The sequence below is a fragment of the Somniosus microcephalus genome, chromosome 34 (assembly GCF_052327205.1).
Source record: "Somniosus microcephalus isolate GS21.2 chromosome 34, FLI_Smic_1.0, whole genome shotgun sequence".
In the NCBI taxonomy this organism is placed as follows: Eukaryota; Metazoa; Chordata; class Chondrichthyes; order Squaliformes; family Somniosidae; genus Somniosus; species Somniosus microcephalus.
This window is the reverse complement of record NC_141020.1, coordinates 6,951,858-6,971,516: the sequence shown is the minus strand read 5'-3', so window position 1 is coordinate 6,971,516 and position 19,659 is coordinate 6,951,858. Positions and strand designations below refer to the sequence as shown.

Sequence of the window (19,659 nt, the reverse complement as noted above, 5' to 3'; positions counted from 1 at the left end):
TCTGCTGACCAATCTGAATTGCCTCAATAAAGAAGAAATCCTTGTGGCAGTCTGTTTAACCCCAGCACCCACCTCCTTCACCTTGATAAAACACACAAAACTTTTAAGAACATAAGAAATAGGAGCAGGAGTCGGCCATTCGGCCCCTCGAGCCTGCTCTGCCATTCAATAAGATCATGGCTGATCTTCTACCTCATCTCCACTTTCCCGCCCGATCCCCATATCCCTTGATTCCCTTAATATTCAAAAATCTATCGATCTCTGTCTTGAATATACTCGAAGACCGAGCCTCCACAGCCCTCTGGGGTAGAGAATTTCAAAGATTCACCACTCTCTGAGTGAAGAAATTTCTTCTCCTCATCTCAGTCCGAAATGGCCGACCCCTTATTTTTGAGACTGTGACCCCTGGTTCTAGACTCCCCAGCCAGGGGAAACATCCGCCCTGCATCTACCCTGTCAAGCCCTGTAAGAATTTTGTATGTTTCAATGAGATCACCTCTCATTCTTCTACCTTACCCAAGTGACTGATTTTCACATGCGACTCCAGTGAGCACAGGGAAGCTAGTCAACCGTGAAGGGCGACATGCTGCCCCCCCAACTCCCCCTCCTCCCCTGGTCCTGCTCCGGCCCATTCTCATTCATACATGCACGTTACAGCAGGGATCACTGGAGAGTAACTAGAAGAGACCTGGGTGAAATGATTCCTTCCCCTTTTCTAGGGCGCTGAGGGCATTTGTCAATTAAGCCATGGTCACCTTCCCGTCTCTGTGGCTCAGCTCCGCAGTGCTATTACTAACTCAGCCATCGGCAGAAGCTAACTGAATTCATTTTCATTCCATTAACGGAGTTAAAAACAAACCCAGGGGGAATTTGTCTCACCCATTTGCTCAGGAGAGACGATGTAAGCGAGGAGTTGTGATCTAGAACGCGCTGCCTGAAAGGGCAGTGGAAGCAGATTCAACAGTAACTTTCAAAAGAGGAATTGGACACAAGTCAGGAGTGTGATGGAATACTCTCCCCTTGCCTGGATGAGTGCAGCTCCAACAACACTCAAGAAGCTCGACACCATCCAGGACAAAGCAGCCCATTTGATTGGCACTCCATCCACCACCTTAAACATTCACTCCCTCCACCACCGGCGCACCGTGGCTGCAGTGTGTACCATCTACAAGATGCACTGCAGCAACTCGCCAAGGCTTCTTCGGCAGCACCTCCCAAACCCGCGACCTCTTCCACCTAGAAGGACAAGGGCAGCAGACGCATGGGGAACACCACCACCTCCAAGTTCCCCACCAAGTCACACACCATCCTGACTTGGAAATATATCGTCCGTTCCTTCATCGTCGCTGGGTCAAAATCCTGGAACTCCCTCCCTAACAGCACTGTGGGAGCACCTTCACCACACGGGACTAGCGGTTCAAGGCGGCGGCTCACCACCACCTTCTCGAGGGCAACTAGGGGTGGGCAATAAATGCCGGCCTTGCCAGCGACGCCCAGATCCCGTAAGCGAATTAAAAAAAAACTTGGAGGAAAAATTTACAGGGCTATTGGGAAAAGAGCGAGAGAGTGGGACTAATTGGAGAGGTCTTTCAAAGAGCCGGCACAAGCATGATGGGCCAAATGGCCTCCTCCTGTGCTGTGTGATTCTATAATTTGATATCAGGGACGTGGCAGGCTTGAACAAACTGGCCAAAAGTAGATACACACACAGATACATCTGTATATCTATTAAAAATCTCGGGTAGAACATGCACATCCTGTCCACAAACCTTACTTCTTATTGTCACAGTTCCTGCTTTTCTGATAACGTTTACCATTCTAGAATGCTACGGCAACAGTTCCTATTCAATTTATGTCCACTTTGCTGCAGACTTTGACCATTAGGTGGCTCTGTGGAGCGTGTTTCAGCCAGCATTTATTGCCCATCCCTAGTTGCCCTTGAGAAGGTGGTGGTGAGCTGCCTTCTTGAACCGCTGCAGTCCGTGTGGTGAAGGTGCTCCCACAGTGCTGTTAGGGAGGGAGTTCCAGGATTTTGACCCAGCGACGATGAAGGAACGGCCGATATATTTCCAAGTCAGGATGGTGTGTGACTTGGAGGGGAACTTGGAGGTGGTGGTGTTCCCATGCGCCTGCTGCCCTTGTCCTTCTAGGTGGAAGAGGTCGCGGGTTTGGGAGGTGCTGCTGAAGAAGCCTTGGCAAGTTGCTGCAGTGCATCTTGTAGATGGTACACACTGCAGCCACGGTGCGCCGGTGGTGGAGGGAGTGAATGTTTAAGGTGGTGGATGGGGTGCCAATCAAGCCAATATAGCCTTTGTCCGAGTTTCAACAAGAGTCTATACCTAAGACCTTTCAACCTGTCTGTTCTCCTGACCTGTTATCTATTTCCAGCATTCAAAGGAACAGGGGGAGGCCATTCAGCCCCTCGAGCCTGTTCTGCCATTAAATTAGATCATGGCTGATCTGTTTCTTAACTCCATCTACCCGCCTTGGTTCCATTAACCTTAATACCCTTGCCTCAGAGGGTTGTGAATCTTTGGAATTCTCTGCCCCAGAGGGCTGTGGATGCTCAGTCGTTGAGTATATTCAAGGCTGAGATCGATAGATTTTTGAACTCTAGGGGAATCGAGGGATATGGAGATCGGGCGGGAGAGTGGAGTTGAGGTCAAAGATCAGCCATGATCCTATTGAATGGCGGAGCAGGCCCGAGGGGCCGAATGGCCAACTCCTGCTCCTAATTCTTAGATTTTTGTTAGAACATACTCAACATATCAGTTTCAGCCATGATATTTTCAATTGACCTCAACAGCTTTTTGGGGCAGAGAGTTCCAGATTTCCACTAACCCTTTGTGTGAAGAAGTGCTTCCTGACATCACCCCTGAACGGCCGAGGTCTTTATGGTTATGCCCAGTGGTCCCTTTAAGCTGCTGTGCAGCCAGCTCTTAAATGCAAAGACATTCGAACACAAGAATTAGGAGCAGGAGTCGGCCACTCGGCCCCTCGAGCCTGCTCCACCTTTCAATAAGATCATGGCTGATCCGATTACTCCACATTCCCGCCTACCCCCCGATAACCTTTCACCCCCTTGCTTACCAAGAATCTATCTACCTCTGCCTTAAAAACATTCAAAGACTCTGCTTCCACCGCCCTCTGAGGAAGAGAGTTCCAAAGACTCACGACCCTCTGAGAAAAAATTTCTCATCTCCGTCTTAAATGGGCGACCCCTTATTTTTAAACAGTGACCCCTAGTTCTAGATTCTCCCACAAGAGGAAACATCCTCTCCACATCCCCCCTGTCCAGACCCCTCAGGATCTTATATGTTTCAATCAAGTCACCTCTTACTCTTCTAAACTCCAGCGGATACAAGCCTAGCCTGTCCAACCTTTCCTCATAAGACAACCCGCCCATTCCAGGTATTAGTCTAGTAAACCTTCTCTGAACTGTTTCCAATGCATTTACATCCTTCCTTAAATAAGGAGACCAATACTGTACACAGTACTCCAGATGTGGTCTCACCAATGGCCTGTATAACTGAAGCATAACCTCCCTACTTTTGTATTCAATTCCCCTCACAATAAATGATGCTCGGGCGGATTTTTGAACGGGCTGCGCAGCCCCTTAAAGGGGTCGTGCGGCCCAAGAAAAAATTGAGGGGGAACATTGGTTGTTCCTCCTTGTTCTGGACTCCCCCCACCAGAGGAAACAGTTTCTCCCTGTCTACCCCATCAAATCCTTTAATCATCCTAAACACCTCAATGAGATCACCCCTTAATCTCCTACACTCGAAGGAATGCCAGCCTCGTCTATGGAACCTAGTTCAATTCTCTGCCGGGTGACAGTAGGGAAACTGCAATTGTCCTCAGAGCCTCTTAGAGACAAGATGCCTTGTAATGACTCACAGTTCACAATACACGCACATCAAAACAGAAAATATCTGGAAGTCTACCATGTCAGAGAGCCGGGTGGGGTGGCAATCAAATAAATCACAAGAGAATCTAACTGAAATAATACGAAGTTTTATTTAACACCAGAATCATCCTTCATATATATATATATAATTATTATAGAAAGATTAAATACCTGTAGATGCATATCGAGCGGGATTTAAAGATGTTAGGGTTAAGGCGTTCAAAGTTTAAGCTTCACCACTCTGTATTTCTATGGGACGCTTTCCACCCAGTGAGTCACAGGCTTCCCTTCTCCGTCAATCAGTGCTGCTCGCTCTTTCCAGACGAGTGCTCTCGCTCTCTCTCTCTCACACACAAAGCATTTTCAGTTAATGTAACTAACCCAACACAAACTTTATTTACAATTTACCGCTTTCGAGTTTCCCAGATAGCAACGAGTCAGCCCCCACTTAATTTACAGGAATGAGCCAGAAGGATTTCAATTTTTTTTAAAAGACACAGAGGAAAAGAACGCTTGCTGTTAATTTTGCTGCAGTTACATCCATGCCCGGCTATACTCGTTCCTGCCACTAGATGTCTGTAATCAAACTGGAAAAGGCAAAGCAAACTAGCGACAACTAGTGGTGGAGGAGCAAAATTCTGACAAGAATCATCTTTCCGTTGTATGCTACATGGTTAATTTTGACATTCTAATAGGAGGAGGGGACAAAGCCCCATAAGTGTACAGTCACCCTTCAATGCAGTTAACACAAAGTATTTAAGACAGCTCACTGACAAGCCATCTGGCCTGGTTATTTGGGGCTATGGTCTGTCTGACCGGCATCCTTTTTTCAGGCAGCTGGCTTTTCCGCCTCGGTCTCTGCCGCCTGCTCGCTTTTCTCTGCCACCTGTTCGCTTTTCTTTTCATCCGGAGCCTGGGAGCGGGCCAAGGCCTGGGAGCTCTCGGTTTTACTCTCTATCAAAGCATGTTCTTTCTTCACGATTTCTTCAAGCTCTTCCTGCACAAAGATTTAAACTAAAATGTGTAGAAATAGAGGGGGGGGGGGGGGGGGGTGGAATACTCTAACTTATACACCGCGTGTAAACCTGACCACATAATCAACGATGATAGATAAAATATGGAAACCACACTCGCTTTTGAATATGTTTCCCACAATGTCAACATCATCAACAACAACTTAGTGTCTTTAACATAGTAAAACGTCCCATGGTGCTTCACAGGAGCGTTAACAAACAAAATTTGACACCGAGCCACATAAGGAGATATTAGGGCAGGTGACCAAAAGCTTGGTCAAAGAGGTAGGTTTTAAGGAGCATCTTAAAAGGAGAGAGAGGCGGAGAGGTTTAGGGAGGGAATTCCAGAGCTTAGGGCCCAGGCAGCTGAAGGCACGGCCGCCAATGGTGGAGCGATTAAAATTGGGGGATGCACAAGAGGCCAGAATTGGAGGAGCGCAGAGATCTGGGAGTGTTGTAGGGCTGGAGGATGTTACGGAGATAGGGTGGGGGCGAGGGCCATGGAGGAATTTGGAAACAAGAACTCCAGTCTCTCAGGCTCTACCCTGCCCTCACAACTTCAACAGAAAACCTCTGAGACCACACCTTGAGTATTGTGTGCAGTTTTGGTCGCCTTATCTGAGGAAGGATGTTCTTGCCATGGAGGGAGTTCAGCGAAGATTCACCAGGCTGATACCTGGGATGGCAGGAATGACGTATGAGGAGAGAATGGGTCGATTAGGCTTATATTCGCTAGAGTTTAGAAGAATGAGAGGGGATCTCATTGAAACTTATAAAATTCTAACAGGACTAGACAGACTAGATGCAGGAAGGATGTTCCCGATGGCGGGGGAGTCCAGAACCAGGGGTCACAGTCTAAGGATAAGGGGTAAGCCATTTAGGACTGAGATGAGGAGGAATTTCTTCACCCAGAGAGTGGTGAACCTGTGGAATTCTCTACCACAGAAGGCAGTAGAGGCCAATTCATTAAATATATTTAAGAAGGAGTTGGATATATTTCTTAAGGCTAAAGGGATATGGGGAGAAAGCAGGGACCGGGTACTGAGTTTGGATGATCAGCCATGATCTCATTGAATGGCGGAGCAGGCTCGAGGGGCCGAATGGCCAACTCCTGCTCCTATCCTCTATGTTTCTATGAACTGCACAGTGTGACAGTTCCAATTCCCATCCTTACGATAGGGAAGAACATCGCACTTGATCACATCTTCGAAATGGCCAAAGCACGTAACAAGCAATGAACTGCTTCTGAAGTACTGTCATTGTCGCTGATGTCGGCTAACGTGCCCAGGACCTACAAACAGTAAGACCGCTAACCTGTTTTCGGCGATGGGCGAGGGTCAAGACATTGGAAGAGCTGCCAACTCTTTTGAATCCTACCGTGGGATCTCATACATCCAGCAGGAGCTCGGGTGAACATCTCATCTGGAAGATGGCACCCCCCCAACAATGCAGCCCTCCCCAATACAGCCGAGGTTATAGGGCCAATCCTGGAGGGAGGTTTTGAATTCACAAGCTGACACTGAGGGAAGAGTGCTACCAACCGAGCCAAGCTGACGCTCTGGATTTTGAGTGACAATTCAGTGCCAAAACTGTGAAAAGCTTTCGTGCTGTGGACCTTAACTCTGAGATGTAGACATGGAAACATAGAAGATAGGAGCAGGAGTCGGCCATTCGGCCCCTCGAGCCTGTTCTGCCATTTAATGAGATCATGGCTGATCATCCAAATTCAGTACCCTGTCCCTGCTTTCTCCCCATATCCCTTGATCCCTTTAGCCTTAAGAAATATATCTAACTCCTTCTTGAATATATTTAATGAATTGGCCTCTACTGCCTTCTGTGGTAGAGAATTCCACAGGTTCACCACTCTCTGGGTGAAGAAATTCCTCATCTCTGTCCTAAATGGCTTACCCCTTATCCCTAGACTGTGACCCCTGGTTCTGGACTCCCCCGCCATCAGGAACATCCTTCCTGCATCTAGTCTGTCTAGTCCTGTTAGGATTTTATAAGTTTCAATGAGATCCCCTCTCATTCTTCTAAACTCCAGCAAGTATAAGCCCAATCGACCCAATCTCTCCTCATACGTCATTCCTGCCATCCCAGGTATCAGTCTGGTGAATCTTTGCTGGCACTCCCTCCATGGCAAGAACATCCTTCCTCAGATAAGGTGACCAAAACTGCACACAATACTCAAGGTGTGGTCTCACCAAGGCCCTGTACAACTGCAGCAAGAGATCCTTGTTCCTGTACTCAAACCCTCTCACTACGAAGGCCAACATACCATTTGCCTTCTTAACCGCCTGCTGCACCTGCATGCTTACCTTCAGCGACTGACTGACTGACTCAATCACTTATTTTACAGAGTGCCCTTACATCTGGCAGTCAGAGTACATTATCCTTCCATCAGTCGGGCCTGAACACTAAGCCAGATCCTGAGGTGAAAGAATAGTGCACTAACCCTTTGTAAAAGGTCTTGGACGATGTCCTGAATGTTGTAGCTGGTCACTTGGCGAGTTATTTTGTCGCACGGTGACCAGCTAATTGGTCAGAGCCCGAGATACAGGGGGGGGGCCCAAAGGGAGGTTTGGGGTGTAAAAGACATATTACCGTACCTTCCAACCCAGCAGATCAGTGAGAGCAAGGCAGCCATTGTCACACGAACCCACGTAAGCCACATCCCTGGGGAGACAAAATGGTGCAATTTCAGGGCCGAGGAGTAACGCGTGGGGACATCCCGTTATAGCCAAACCCATCTGCGCCATCTGGCCGCCGTCCTGTTGGGTGGAGATATAGAAACGTCGGCGTGGCAAAGGTGCATTATTCCACCCCGATCCGGTCTGCAGCAATCAAACAGCAACAAAAGTTTGACACCAAAGGTGAAATCAGGAGAATTTCTTTTACACTGGGCGTTATGATGATCTGGAACGCGCTGCCTGAAAGGGTGGTGGAAGCAGATTCAATTATAACTTTCAAAAGGGAATTGGATAAATACTTGAAGGAGAAAAAAAGGCAGGGTTATGGGGAAAGAGCGGAGGGAGTGGGACAAATTGGATCGCTCTTCCAGAGAGCCGGCGCAGGCATGAGCGGCTTCCTCCTGTGCTGTAAGACAACTTCATTCTATGAAAAGTCTCAATTTTTCCAACCTTTCCTCATAAGTTCATTCTCGCAAATCTTCAGTATCACCTTCCCTTGGCTCCAATATGCCATCTATAAAGGTACCCAGAGCGACACACAATACTCCCAATTGTGGCCTAACCGATGTATTTAACAAATTCAACAGCACTGACTTCCTTTTATATTCAATGCCCCTGCTTGTGAAGCCCAGAATCTCATTTGTTTCTTTATGGCCTTTTCTACCTGCCCTTAAAGATTCCTGTATCTGCACCCCACGATCTCGCAGTTCCTCCACTGTTAAGAATCTTATTATTTAGAGTATACTTCCCGTCACTGTTCTTTTCCACCTTTCGGATATGGAGTGGGCCTTTGGCGTAGCGGTAGCATCCCCGCCGCTGGGCCAGAAGGCGTAGGGTTTCGAACCCCGCTCCAGACAGTCCCGGCAAGTGGAGTCGGAGCTCTGGCTCTAAATTCTGGGTTGGCATCCAGCGGGATACTTGCGTCCGTGGGTGTGGGTGGCCCCCCCCCCCCTCGTATGGGTTGTGGGAGCCCGTAAAACCCTCCCACTATAGGACTAACCACCCTACTGGCTGGTACGAAGATGGTTACGGTCACGGAAGGATGTTAATCGCAGCCAGAAATCCTTTCACCACTTCATACAGTTCCCCAAAGGGAACACTGTGAAGACACGTACGACGACGACCTTTCGGATGAGACGTTAAACCGAGGCCCCGTCTGCTCTCTCGGGTGGATGTAAAAGATCCCACGGCCACTATTTCGAAGAATAGCAGGGGGAGTTCTCCCCGGTGTCCTGGGCCAATATTTATCCCTCAACCAACATCACTAAAAAACAGATTATCTGGTCTTTAACACATTGCTGTTTGTGGGAGCTTGCTATGCACAATTTTGACTGCCGCGTTCCCTACAGTGACTACACTTCAAAAAGTACTTCAATGGCTGTAAAGCGCTTTGGGACGTCCTGAGGTCGAGAAAGGCGCTGGAGAAATGCAAGTTCTTCGTACAAGTGATCTACTTCAGTCCACTGAAGGTAAGCATGCAGGTGCAGCAGGCGCTTAAGGCGGCAAATGGTATGTTGGCCTTCGTAACGAGAGGGTTTGAGTACAGGAACAAGGATGTCTTGCTGCAGTTGTACAGGGCCTTGGTGAGACCACACCTTGAGTATTGTGTGCAGTTTTGGTCGCCTTATCTGAGGAAGGATGTTCTTGCCATGGAAGGAATGCAGCGAAGATTCACCAGACTGATACCTGGGATGGCAGGAATGACGTATGAGGAGAGATTGGGTCGATTGGGCTTATACTCGCTGGAGTTTAGAAGAATGAGAGGGGATCTCATTGAAACTTATAAAATTCTAACAGGACTAGACAGACTAGATGCAGGAAGGATGTTCCTGATGGTCGGGGAGTCCAGAACCAGGGGTCACAGTCTAAGGATAAGGGGTAAGCCATTTAGGACTGACTTGAGGAGGAATTTCTTCACCCAGAGAGTGGTGAACCTGTGGAATTCTCTACCACAGAAGGCAGTAGAGGCCAATTCATTAAATATTAAATATATTCAAGAAGGAGTTGGATATATTTCTTAAGGCTAAATAGATCAAGGGATATGGGGAGAAAGCAGGGACAGATTACTGAGTTTGGATGATCAGCCATGATCGCACTGAATGGCGGAGCAGGCTCGAGGGGCCGAATGGCCGACTCCTGCTCCTATCTTCTATGTTTACTTCACATTTCTCTGTGTTGAACTCTAGCTGCCCCCCACTTTGGCATTCTGCGAACCTGTTCCTGTTTTCCGTTGCTTTCTTGTCTTCCTCATTTTGCTCGTTTAGTGTCAGCGTACTTAAATATCCTTCCTCTTGTGCATGTGCCCAAATCATTTCTACAAACGGAAAACAAGGTCCGAGCACAGATCCCTGCAGCACACCATCCTGCCAATCTGAATAAAACAGCTACTTAACACCTACTACGATAGCAAAATACTGCAGATGTTGGAAATCCGAAATAACAACAGAAAATGCTGGAAAAACTCAGCAAGTCAGGCAACATCCGTGGAGAGAAATTTGAGTTGACGTTTCGGGTTTGACCCTTCTTCAAAACTTGAAGAAGGGTCAAACCCGAAACGCCAACTCAAATTTCTCTCCACGGATGTTGCCTGACTTGCTGAGTTTTTCCAGCATTTTCTGTTGTTACTTAACACCTACTGTTGTCCTTCTGCCCTACTGCCATCCATATCGCTACACTTCCCTTAATACCATGTGCCTTCATTTGTTTTGTTTTTTTATTCGTTTATGGGATGTGGGTGTCGCTGGCAAGACCAGCATTTATTGCCCATCCCCTAATTGCCCTTGAGAAGGTGGTGGTGAGCCGCCTTCTTGAACCACTGCAGTCCGTGTGGTGAAGGTGCTCCCACAGTGCTGTTAGGGAGGGAGTTCCAGGATTTTGACCCAGCGACGATGAAGGAACGGCCGATATATTTCCAAGTCAGGATGCAGTGTGACTTGGAGAGGAACTTGGAGGTGGTGGTGTTCCCATGCGCCTGCTGCCCTTGTCCTTCTAGGTGGAAGAGGTCGCGGGTTTGGGAGGTGCTGCTGAAGAAGCCTTGGCGAGTTGCTGCAGTGCATCTTGTAGATGGTACACACTGCAGCCACGGTGCGCCGGTGGTGGAGGGAGTGAATGTTTAAGGTGGTGGATGGGGTGCCAATCAAGCGGGCTGCTTTGTCCTGGATGGTGTCGAGCTTCTTGAGTGTTGTTGGAGCTGCACTCATCCAGGCAAGTGGAGAGTATTCCATCACACTCCTGACTTGTGCCTTGTAGATGGTGGAAAGGCTTTGGGGAGTCAGGAGGTGAGACACTCGCCACAGAATACCTAGCCTCTGACCATAAGTCTCTTAGATCCACCTTCTGAAAATCCGTATTTACAACTGCATCTCCTTTTACTATATACTTTTGATTGCCTCAAAAATTCAATCAAGTATGACCTTCCCTTTGCAAACGCAGGCTGACTATCCTAATCTTCAGCAGCACCTCCCAAACCCGCGACCTCCACCACCTAGAAGGACAGGGGCAGCAGGCGCATGGGAACACCGCCACCTCCAAGTTCCCCTCCAAGTCACACACACCATCCTGACTTGGAAATATATCGGCCGTTCCTTCATCGTCGCTGGGTCAAAATCCTGGAACTCCCTCCCTAACAGCACTGTGGGAGCACCTTCACCACACGGACTGCAGCGGTTCAAGAGGGCGGCTCACCACCACCTTCTCCAGGGGCAACTAGGAATGGGCAATAAATGCTGGCCTTGCCAGCGACGCCCACATCCCGTGAACGAATAAAAAGAAAATCATCCTATGTTATGAAATTAATGATTTTAAATCGGAGATCGATGGATTTTTGCCAGCCAAGGGCATCAAGGGATAGAGAGCCAAGGTAGGTGGATGGAGCCAGGATACAGATCAGCCATGATCTCATTGAAAGGCAGAACAGGCTAGCCAAGTTTATCCATCACTAAGACAAGACTGGTCTATAATTTCGTGACTTCCCCCCTTTTCTCTTTCTTAAATAAGAGTGCCACATTTGCCACCCTCAAGTTCTTTGACACCATCTCCATTTACAAAGGATTTGTTTGGAGAATTATGGCCAGTGCCTCCAATATCTCCACCCCAACCTCCTTCAGTGTTGTGGGATGGATCCCAACAGGGGCTGCTGACTTTGATACTTTTAGTTTATTTAACTATTTTTAATTACACTTTCCTTTAGAATACTTATCTCCAACTCTGCCACATCTCCTCAGATACTCCCTCAGACTTACTTTTAGCTTCTTTTGCAAAAACTGAGGTGAAAGGTATTAAGTATCTCCATTTCCTTACTCTCAAGTACACCTAGGGCGCGATCTTGCCAGCCCTGGGGAGGCGGGACTGCCAGGAAAATGGCAGAATTTGGGGGCGGGTGTCCAATCCACCCCCAGCCCACCTCTATGCCATCTTCCTGGGAGGTGGGTAGCCGTCCCGCGCCGGGTCCAGTCTCCTTGGAGGCGGGAAGGGATTAAAGCCCAGTAACTGCCTGTTAACAGGTAGTTAACAGGCAGAAAATAGGATTCTCCCCTTTTTGCCCTCACAAGTGCGGGCTTCCCGAAGGCTGCGAACCCAGCCAGGGTCAGCGAGGCGAGTACTGGGTCTGCGAGGGTGCAAAAGTGTGGTGTGAAGGTAAGTGATGGGTGCAAGTGTGGAGAGGTGAGTATCTGAGGTGAGTGCAAAGTGTTTTTAAACGTGTACTTACTTTTGTTTCTTCCTGCAGGCTTCAGTCGGTTTGTATGCGGAGAGTCTCAGACCTCCGCGGTAGAGATGACAGATGGCCGTTGCATTCTCCAATGCAGCAACCATCTAATTTCTGCTCAGTAGATAGGTTTGATGAGACTTGAATACAAGACCTCATCAAACTACAGAGAATGTCAGTGTTTGACAGCTTCACAGAGCTGGCAAACGATGACAATTCATCTGTCAAATAAAAATGTTGACAGATGAAACGTCATACGTTGACATTCTCTGTATCCAGCTTCCCCTTAATTGGCCTGCTAAGCCCACTGGGCGGGCTTAACAAGGTCAATCAAGGGAAAATAACGTGGGTTGGCCACAAGTTGTTGGAGGCGGGACTGAAACCCGACAAGTGGGAGTCCCGCCTCCAAAAGCTCCCCTTAGTCTCTAGGTGGTTGTGCCTTCCTTTACTAGCCTTTTATTTGCCATGTGCTTACAAAATCCTCTGTTCCAGTCTCCTTTCATATTCCTCGTTAGGTTGTCTAATCGCTCCTCATTTCCCTTCTATACTTTTTAATCTCCTAGTTTTGGTCCTCTTTCGAACCTCATATTTGCTCCGACTTCCCTATTTATGGAACCCCAAGCATCTATTTATGCTGCAGCATCTCGCTTCCCAGAGCGCCGTCTGTCAGATAAACCCTCCTCGCCTCCTTAGAGCAGAGAAGGCTAAGAGCAGATTTAACAGAGGTGTTTAAAATCATGAAGGGTTTAGATAGAGTAAACAAGGAGAAACTGTTTCCAGTGGCAGAAGGATGGATAACGAGAGGGCACAGATTTAAGGTGATTGGCAAAAGAACCAGAGGCGACATGAGGAAAAGTCTGTTACACGAACGGTTAGGATTTGGAATGCGCTGCCTGATAGGGCGGTGGATACAGATTCAATAGTAGCCTTCAAAAAAGGAAATTGGATGAATACTTGAAGGAGAAAAAATTGCAGGGATCTGGGGAAAGAGCGGGGGAGTGGGACTGACTGGATTGCTCTTCGAAAGAGCCGGCACAGACTTGATGGGCTGAAAGGCCTTCTTCAGTGCTGTACTATTCTATGGGGGAGAAATTGGGTGAGTAGCGCCACCTGTTAGCGCCTAAAGAGGCAGTCAGTGGCTGTAGCACCACTGGCTGCGCCTCCCGCGATATTCAGCAGGGGCGCTAATGGTGGCGTTAGCCTGTTGCGCTACGCTGCCACCGATGACGTCGTCGGTGTGCGCAGCGCCCCATTAGCGCCCCGATCGCGATATTTGGTAGCGAACGGCGCGCCTGGTTCACGAGGCCTTACTGTGCCGGCAGTGCGCAAGTTAAGGTGGAGGTGTGGGGCGGCTGCTTTTTTCGGCGGCCGCCTGCCAGCACCTCCGTCCCCGGCCTCCTGATCCCCCCCCCCCGCGGCATTGCCGGCTGTTTCCCGAGAGCCCGGCACTTCTCCTCGGTGCCGGGCTCTTTTGCCGGCACTCGCGATCGGGGATCGTGCTGTTGCAGGCCCCTCCCCCTTAACAATGGGAAGAAGGCCAGCAGTACCGCAGCGTGCCGTGCTGCAGCACGTTGCGCTGCGATATTCAGTTTCAGCGCCCTAAGAGGGACGTGGAGCGCCTCGAGCCTCGCCTCCTCTAGGGACGCTGAAACTGAATTTTTGGCGATCGGTATTATTTCGAACGCAGCGCAACAATCAGCACCCAGGCGAACTTGGCGCCTCAACCCAATTTCTAGGCCTATGATTCTCTGATTGCAACTTTCCAAATCCACTCCAGGTACCTCCAGATTAAAGCTTAAATGGGAAAAACCTGAAAATGTCTTCAGCTCCAAGGGTGTGTGTAGCACTAATGCGCGCGAATGTGAAACATTATTTGTTCAAATACTTGCCTGTAGGCTCTTTCTGAATCAAAGTCAAGGGTATTTCCGAGGCCGAGTAACGCCATCACGGGGTCACCCTGAAGGAGAGAAAGAAAAATCAGGGAAATCAACGTAAGAGGAGGAAATAAAAAAGACTTGCATTTCTATAGCGCCTTTCACCAACACCGGACGTCCCAAAGCACTTTACAGCCAATGAAGTACTTTTTTGAAGTGGAGTCACTGTTGTAATGTAGGAAACGCGGCAGCCAATTTGCGCACAGCAAACTCCCACAAACAGCAATGTGACAATGACCAGATCATGTTTTTAGTGATGAGGATTGAGGAGTAAATATTGGCCCCAGGACACCGGGGAGAACTCCCCCCTGCTCTTCTTCGAAAGAGTGGCCGCGGGATCTTTTACATCCACCTGAGAGAGCAGACGGGGCCTCGGTTTAACGTCTCATCCGAAAGACGGCACCTCCGGCAGTGCAGCACTCCCTCAGTACTGCGCTGGGAGTGCCAGCCCGGATTTTGTGCTCAAGTCTCTGGAGTGGGGCTTGAACCCACAATCTTCTGACTCAAGAGGCGAGTGTGCTGCCCACTGAGCCACGGCCTCACCCAAACCAATGGTTTATGCTGGGAAAAGATACTGCCTGGGAAGCACTGACCCATACAGACAAAAGGTCGTCGACCTGAAACGTTAACTCTTGTTTCTCTCGCCACAGATGCTGCCCGACCGGCTGAGTATTTCCAGCATTTCCTCTTTTTATTGCAGATTTCCAACATCTGCAGTATTTTGCTTTTGTAGACTAGATCTTAGGTTTGAGTCACAGTCTGTACTGAGGAACATAGGAACAGGAGGAGGCCATTCAGCCCCTCGAGCCTGTTCCGCCATTCAATGAGATCATGGCTGATCTGTACCTCATCTCCATCTACCCGCATTGGGTCCCTAACGCTCAGTACCATAACCGAACAAAAATCTACCAATCTCAGTTTGGACATTTTCAATTGGCCCCCCCCCCCCCTTCCCGCCCCCACAGCATTTCAGGGAAGGGAGTTCCAGATATCCACTACCCTCGGTGTGAATAAATGCTTCCTGACCAACATCAGTTGGCCTCAGAACCCGTGGATTAGAGTAGGAAGAAAAGACATCAGCCAGGCTTCCTGCTCCTGATTATTATTTGAATGGCAATAGATTGGGAGAAGGGGAAATGCAACGAGACCTGGGTGTCCTTGTGCACCAGTCGCTGAAGGTAAGCATGCAGGTGCAGCAGGCGGTTAAGAAGGCAAATGGTATGTTGGCCTTCGTAGCGAGAGGATTCAAGTACAGGAGCAAGGATGTCTTGCTGCAGTTGTACAGGGCCTTGGTGAGACCACACCTGGAGTATTGTGTGCAGTTTTGGTCACCTTATCTGAGGAAGGATGTTCTTGCCATGGAAGGAGTTCAGCAAAGATTCATCAGACTGATAGGTGGGATGGCAGGAATGACGTATAAAGAGAGATTGGGTCGATTGGGCTTATACTCGCTGGAGTTTAGAAGAATGAGAGAGGATCTCATTGAAACTTATAAAATTCTAACAGGACTGGACAGACTAGATGCAGGAAGGATATTCCTGATGGTTGGGGAGTCCAGAACCTGGGGTCACAGTCTAAGGATAAGGGGTAAGCCATTTAGGACAGAAATTAGGAGGAATTTCTACACCCAGAGAGTGGTGAACCTGTGGAATTCTCTGCCATACAAGGCAGTAGAGGCCAATTCATTAAATATATTCAAGGAGTTGGATATATTTCTTAAGGCTAAAGGGATCAAGGGATATGGGGAGAAAGCAGGGACAGGGTACTGAGTTTGGATGATCAGCCATGATCTCATTGAATGGCGGAGCAGGCTCGAGGGGCCGAATGGCCTACTCCTGCTCCTATCTTCTATGTTTCTATGGTCAGTTCCCTGCTAAAAGTGGGCGCGTACGGACACCGGGCAAGAACACAGAGTCTGTGGGAAGTGGGATGTTCTGAGGTCGTGAAAGGCGCTATATAAATGCAAGGTCTCTCTCGTTCCTATAACCACTACTCTACCAGACCCTTTCAGATACAGAAACAACAACTTGTATTTATTTAGCGCTTTTAACATAGTAAAATGTCCCAAGGCGCTTCATAGGAAAGTTATAAAACAAAATTTGACACCGAGCCACAAAAAGGAGATATTAGGGCAGATGACTAAAAGCTTGGTTAAGGAGTGTCTTAAATGAGGAAAGAGAGGGAGAGAGGCGGAGAGGTTTAGGGAGGGAATTCCAGAGCTCAGGGCCCAGGCAGCTGAAGGCACAGCTGCCAATGGTGGAGCGATTAAAATCAGGGATCCTCAAGAGGGCAGAATTAGAGGAGCGCAGAGATCTCGGGGGGTTGTGAGGCTGGAGGTTACAGAGATAGGGAGGGGCAAGGCCATGGAGGGATTTGAAAACAAGGATGAGAATTTTGAAATCGAGGCGCTGCTTAACCGGGAGCCAATGTAGGTCAGCGAGCACAGGGGGTGATGGGCGAACGGGACTTGGTGCAAGTTAGGACCAGAGAAAATGGGGAACTACAGACCAGTTAGTCTGATATCAGTAGTAGGAAAAATGCTAGAATCTATTATTAAGGATGTGGTAACAGGGCACTTAGAAAATAATAATAGGAGTCAACATGGATTTATGAAAGGGAAATCGTTTGACGAATCTGTTAGAGTTTTTGAGGTTGTAACTAGCAGAATAGATAAGGGTGAACCAATGGATGTGGTGTATTTGGATTTTCAGAAGGCATTCGATAAGGTGCCACACAAGAGGTTATTAAACAAAATGAGGCCTCATGGGATTGGGGGTAATATACTGGCATGGATTGAGGATGGGTTAACAGACAGAAAACAGAGAGTGGGAATAAACAGGTCATTTTCGGGTTGGCAGGCTGTAACTAGTGGGGTATCGCAAGGATCAGTGCTTGGGCCTCAGCTATTCACAATCTGTATCAATGACTTGGATGAGGGGAGCAAATGTAATATTTCCAAGTTTGCTGACGATACAAAGGGATTGTAAGTTGTGAGGAGGATGCAAAGAGGCTTCAAGGGTGATACAGACAGGCTGAGTGGGCAAGAATATGGCAAATGGAATATAATGTGGAGAAATGTGAATATTAAGGGAATCAAGGGATATGGGGATAATGCCGGAAAGTGGAGTTGAGGTCAAAGGTCAGCCATGATCTTACTGAATGGCGGAGCAGGCTCGAGGGGCCGAATGGCCGACTCCTGCTCCTATTTCTTATTTTCTTAGGACACGGGCAGCAGAGTTTTGGTTGACCTCAAGTTTACGGAGGGTGGAATGTGGGAGGCCAGCCAGGAGTGCGTTGGAATAGTCAAGTCTAGAGGTAACAAAGGCATGGATGAGGGTTTCAGCAGCAGATGAGCTGAGGCAAAGGCGGAGACAGGCGATGTTCTGGAGGTGGAAATAGGTTCAGTGTGGGATGGTACGGGGGGGGGGGGGGGAAGAGTTAATAAATAGTTACGCAGCCAAGCTAGAAATGCAACTGCCGGAGCATCTCCGGTGCTGGTACCTACTTGACGAGTGATCTCCTTGTAATGAGAAGCCTTGGTGTTGTGTCAGACACCCTGAGTGAGAGGGGAAGAAAACATCATTAGCACAATACCCTTGTGAACCACAGCACACAGCGCAACATCCTAACTTCCTGTAGAGTCACGAGAAGCAACACAGATTCGGATCAGATCTATTTCAAGTGATTAAGTCAGCGCTGTGGGGAGCAGCTCATCCTTCTACACTTCTCACATCAAATACCACACGAGCAGCTTTAAACAAAGTGAGGCCTGACGTGCAGAATCACACAGGGCCCGGTTCCTGTTTTATTCCACAGTCTGTGCCGTGTTGGCTGATCTCAAGGTTGGGTGGTGCTTTTTTAAAAAAAAATGAACAATCTCGGGATGTGAGCGTCACTGGCCAGGCCGGCACTGATTGCCCGTCACTACTCACCCGTCGAGAAGGTGGTGGTGGGCCGCCTTCTTGAACCGCTGCTGTCCCGTGTGGTGTAGGTGCTCCTGTTAGGGAGGGAGTTCCAGGATTCTTTGACAGCACCGCCCAACCATCTGGAAGGGCAGCGGCAGGCGTATGGGGAAACAACCACCACCTCCAAGTTCTCCTCCAAGTCACACACCGTCCCGATTTGGAAATATATCGGCCAATCCTTCATCATCACTGGGTCAAAATCCTGGAAATCCCTACCTTAACAGCGCTGTGGGACAATGTTCCCTGTAAGCGGCGCTTTGTTCCGCGCGGCCTGTTTCTTTTAGCACGCGGTCCCTTTAAATTTCCGCGAGTGCGTGCGGTGTTTACAATGGAGAAGCCGGTGAGCGGCACTTTTCCCATTACGGCGCAGCTGCGTGGCTTAGCGGGAACAGCGCTGTGGGAGCACCGTCACCGCACGGGACTGCAGCGGTTCAAGAAGGTGGCTCACCACCACCACCTTCTCAAGGGGCAATTAGGGGATGGGTAATAAATGCCGGCCTTGCCAGCGACGCCCACATCCCGCGAATGAATAAAATAAAATTGTGACCCAGTGCTGATAAAGGAACTGCCGGTATGTCGACGGTAGGGGGGTGGGGGGTTTATATTGGATTAGGAAGCAGTAAAAAAAAACACATTAAAATGAAATCAGCCCATGTCCCTGCTCCTGATCACTATGCAGCAGCCCCTACTGAAAAGCGCTTGTGTTTGGATGCCAGTTTAGGACTGGCTCGGTGTTGGCCGTGAGGCCTTCTCATCCCTTGGGCAAATAGCTGCAGTTATGCAGGGCTTTGCAGAGAACACACCTGGAGTACCGCGTACAGTTTTGGTCTCCTTGCCTAAGGCGGGGGTGCAACGAAGGTTCGCCAGATTAATCCCTGGGGACGAGCGGGTTGTCCTCCGAGGGGCGATTGAGTAGATTGGGCCTATAGTCTCTGGAGTTTAGAAGAATGAGAGGTGATCTCGTTGAAACGTATAAAATTCTGAGGGGGCTCGACAGGGTAGATGCTGAGAGGTTGTTTCCCCTGGCTGGAGAGTCTAGAACCAGGGGTCACAGTCTCAGGATAAGGGGTCGGCCATTTAAGACTGAGATGAGGAGGAATTCTTCACTCAGAGGGTGGTGAATCTTTGGAAAACTCTGCCCCAGAGGGCTCAGTCGTTGAGTATATTCAAGGCTGAGATCGATAGATTTTTGGACTCTAGGGGAATCCAGGGATATGGAGATTGGGCGGAAAAGTGGAGCTGAGGTAGAAGATCAGCCATGATCTTACTGAATGGCGGAGCAGGCTCGAGGGGCCGAATGGCCGATTCCTGCTCCTATTTCTTATGTAAATCGCAACAAACACAAAATTTACTGGGAGGGGGAAAAAACAGATGAGGAACCGTTCATAATCAAGGCCACTGAATTACCAGGAAAATGTGGGACATGCTGCTCAAAGCGGCAGCAG

The 19,659-nt window shown here is 48.8% G+C and overlaps 1 protein-coding gene across 1 annotated transcript in view; it reads right to left on the bottom strand.

The window, feature by feature from the left end:
* Positions 1-3,998: 3,998 nt before the first annotated feature.
* The window catches only part of sirt2 (sirtuin 2 (silent mating type information regulation 2, homolog) 2 (S. cerevisiae)), a 56,996-nt gene continuing 41,335 nt past the window's right edge, over positions 3,999-19,659 (bottom strand). Inside the window, 5 exon segments of the mRNA XM_085973295.1 lie at positions 3,999-4,904; positions 7,530-7,596; positions 14,205-14,272; positions 17,755-17,774; positions 17,777-17,805. Of these exon segments, the coding sequence (XP_085829421.1) occupies positions 4,737-4,904; positions 7,530-7,596; positions 14,205-14,272; positions 17,755-17,774; positions 17,777-17,805 (352 nt within the window). The 3' untranslated portion in view covers positions 3,999-4,736.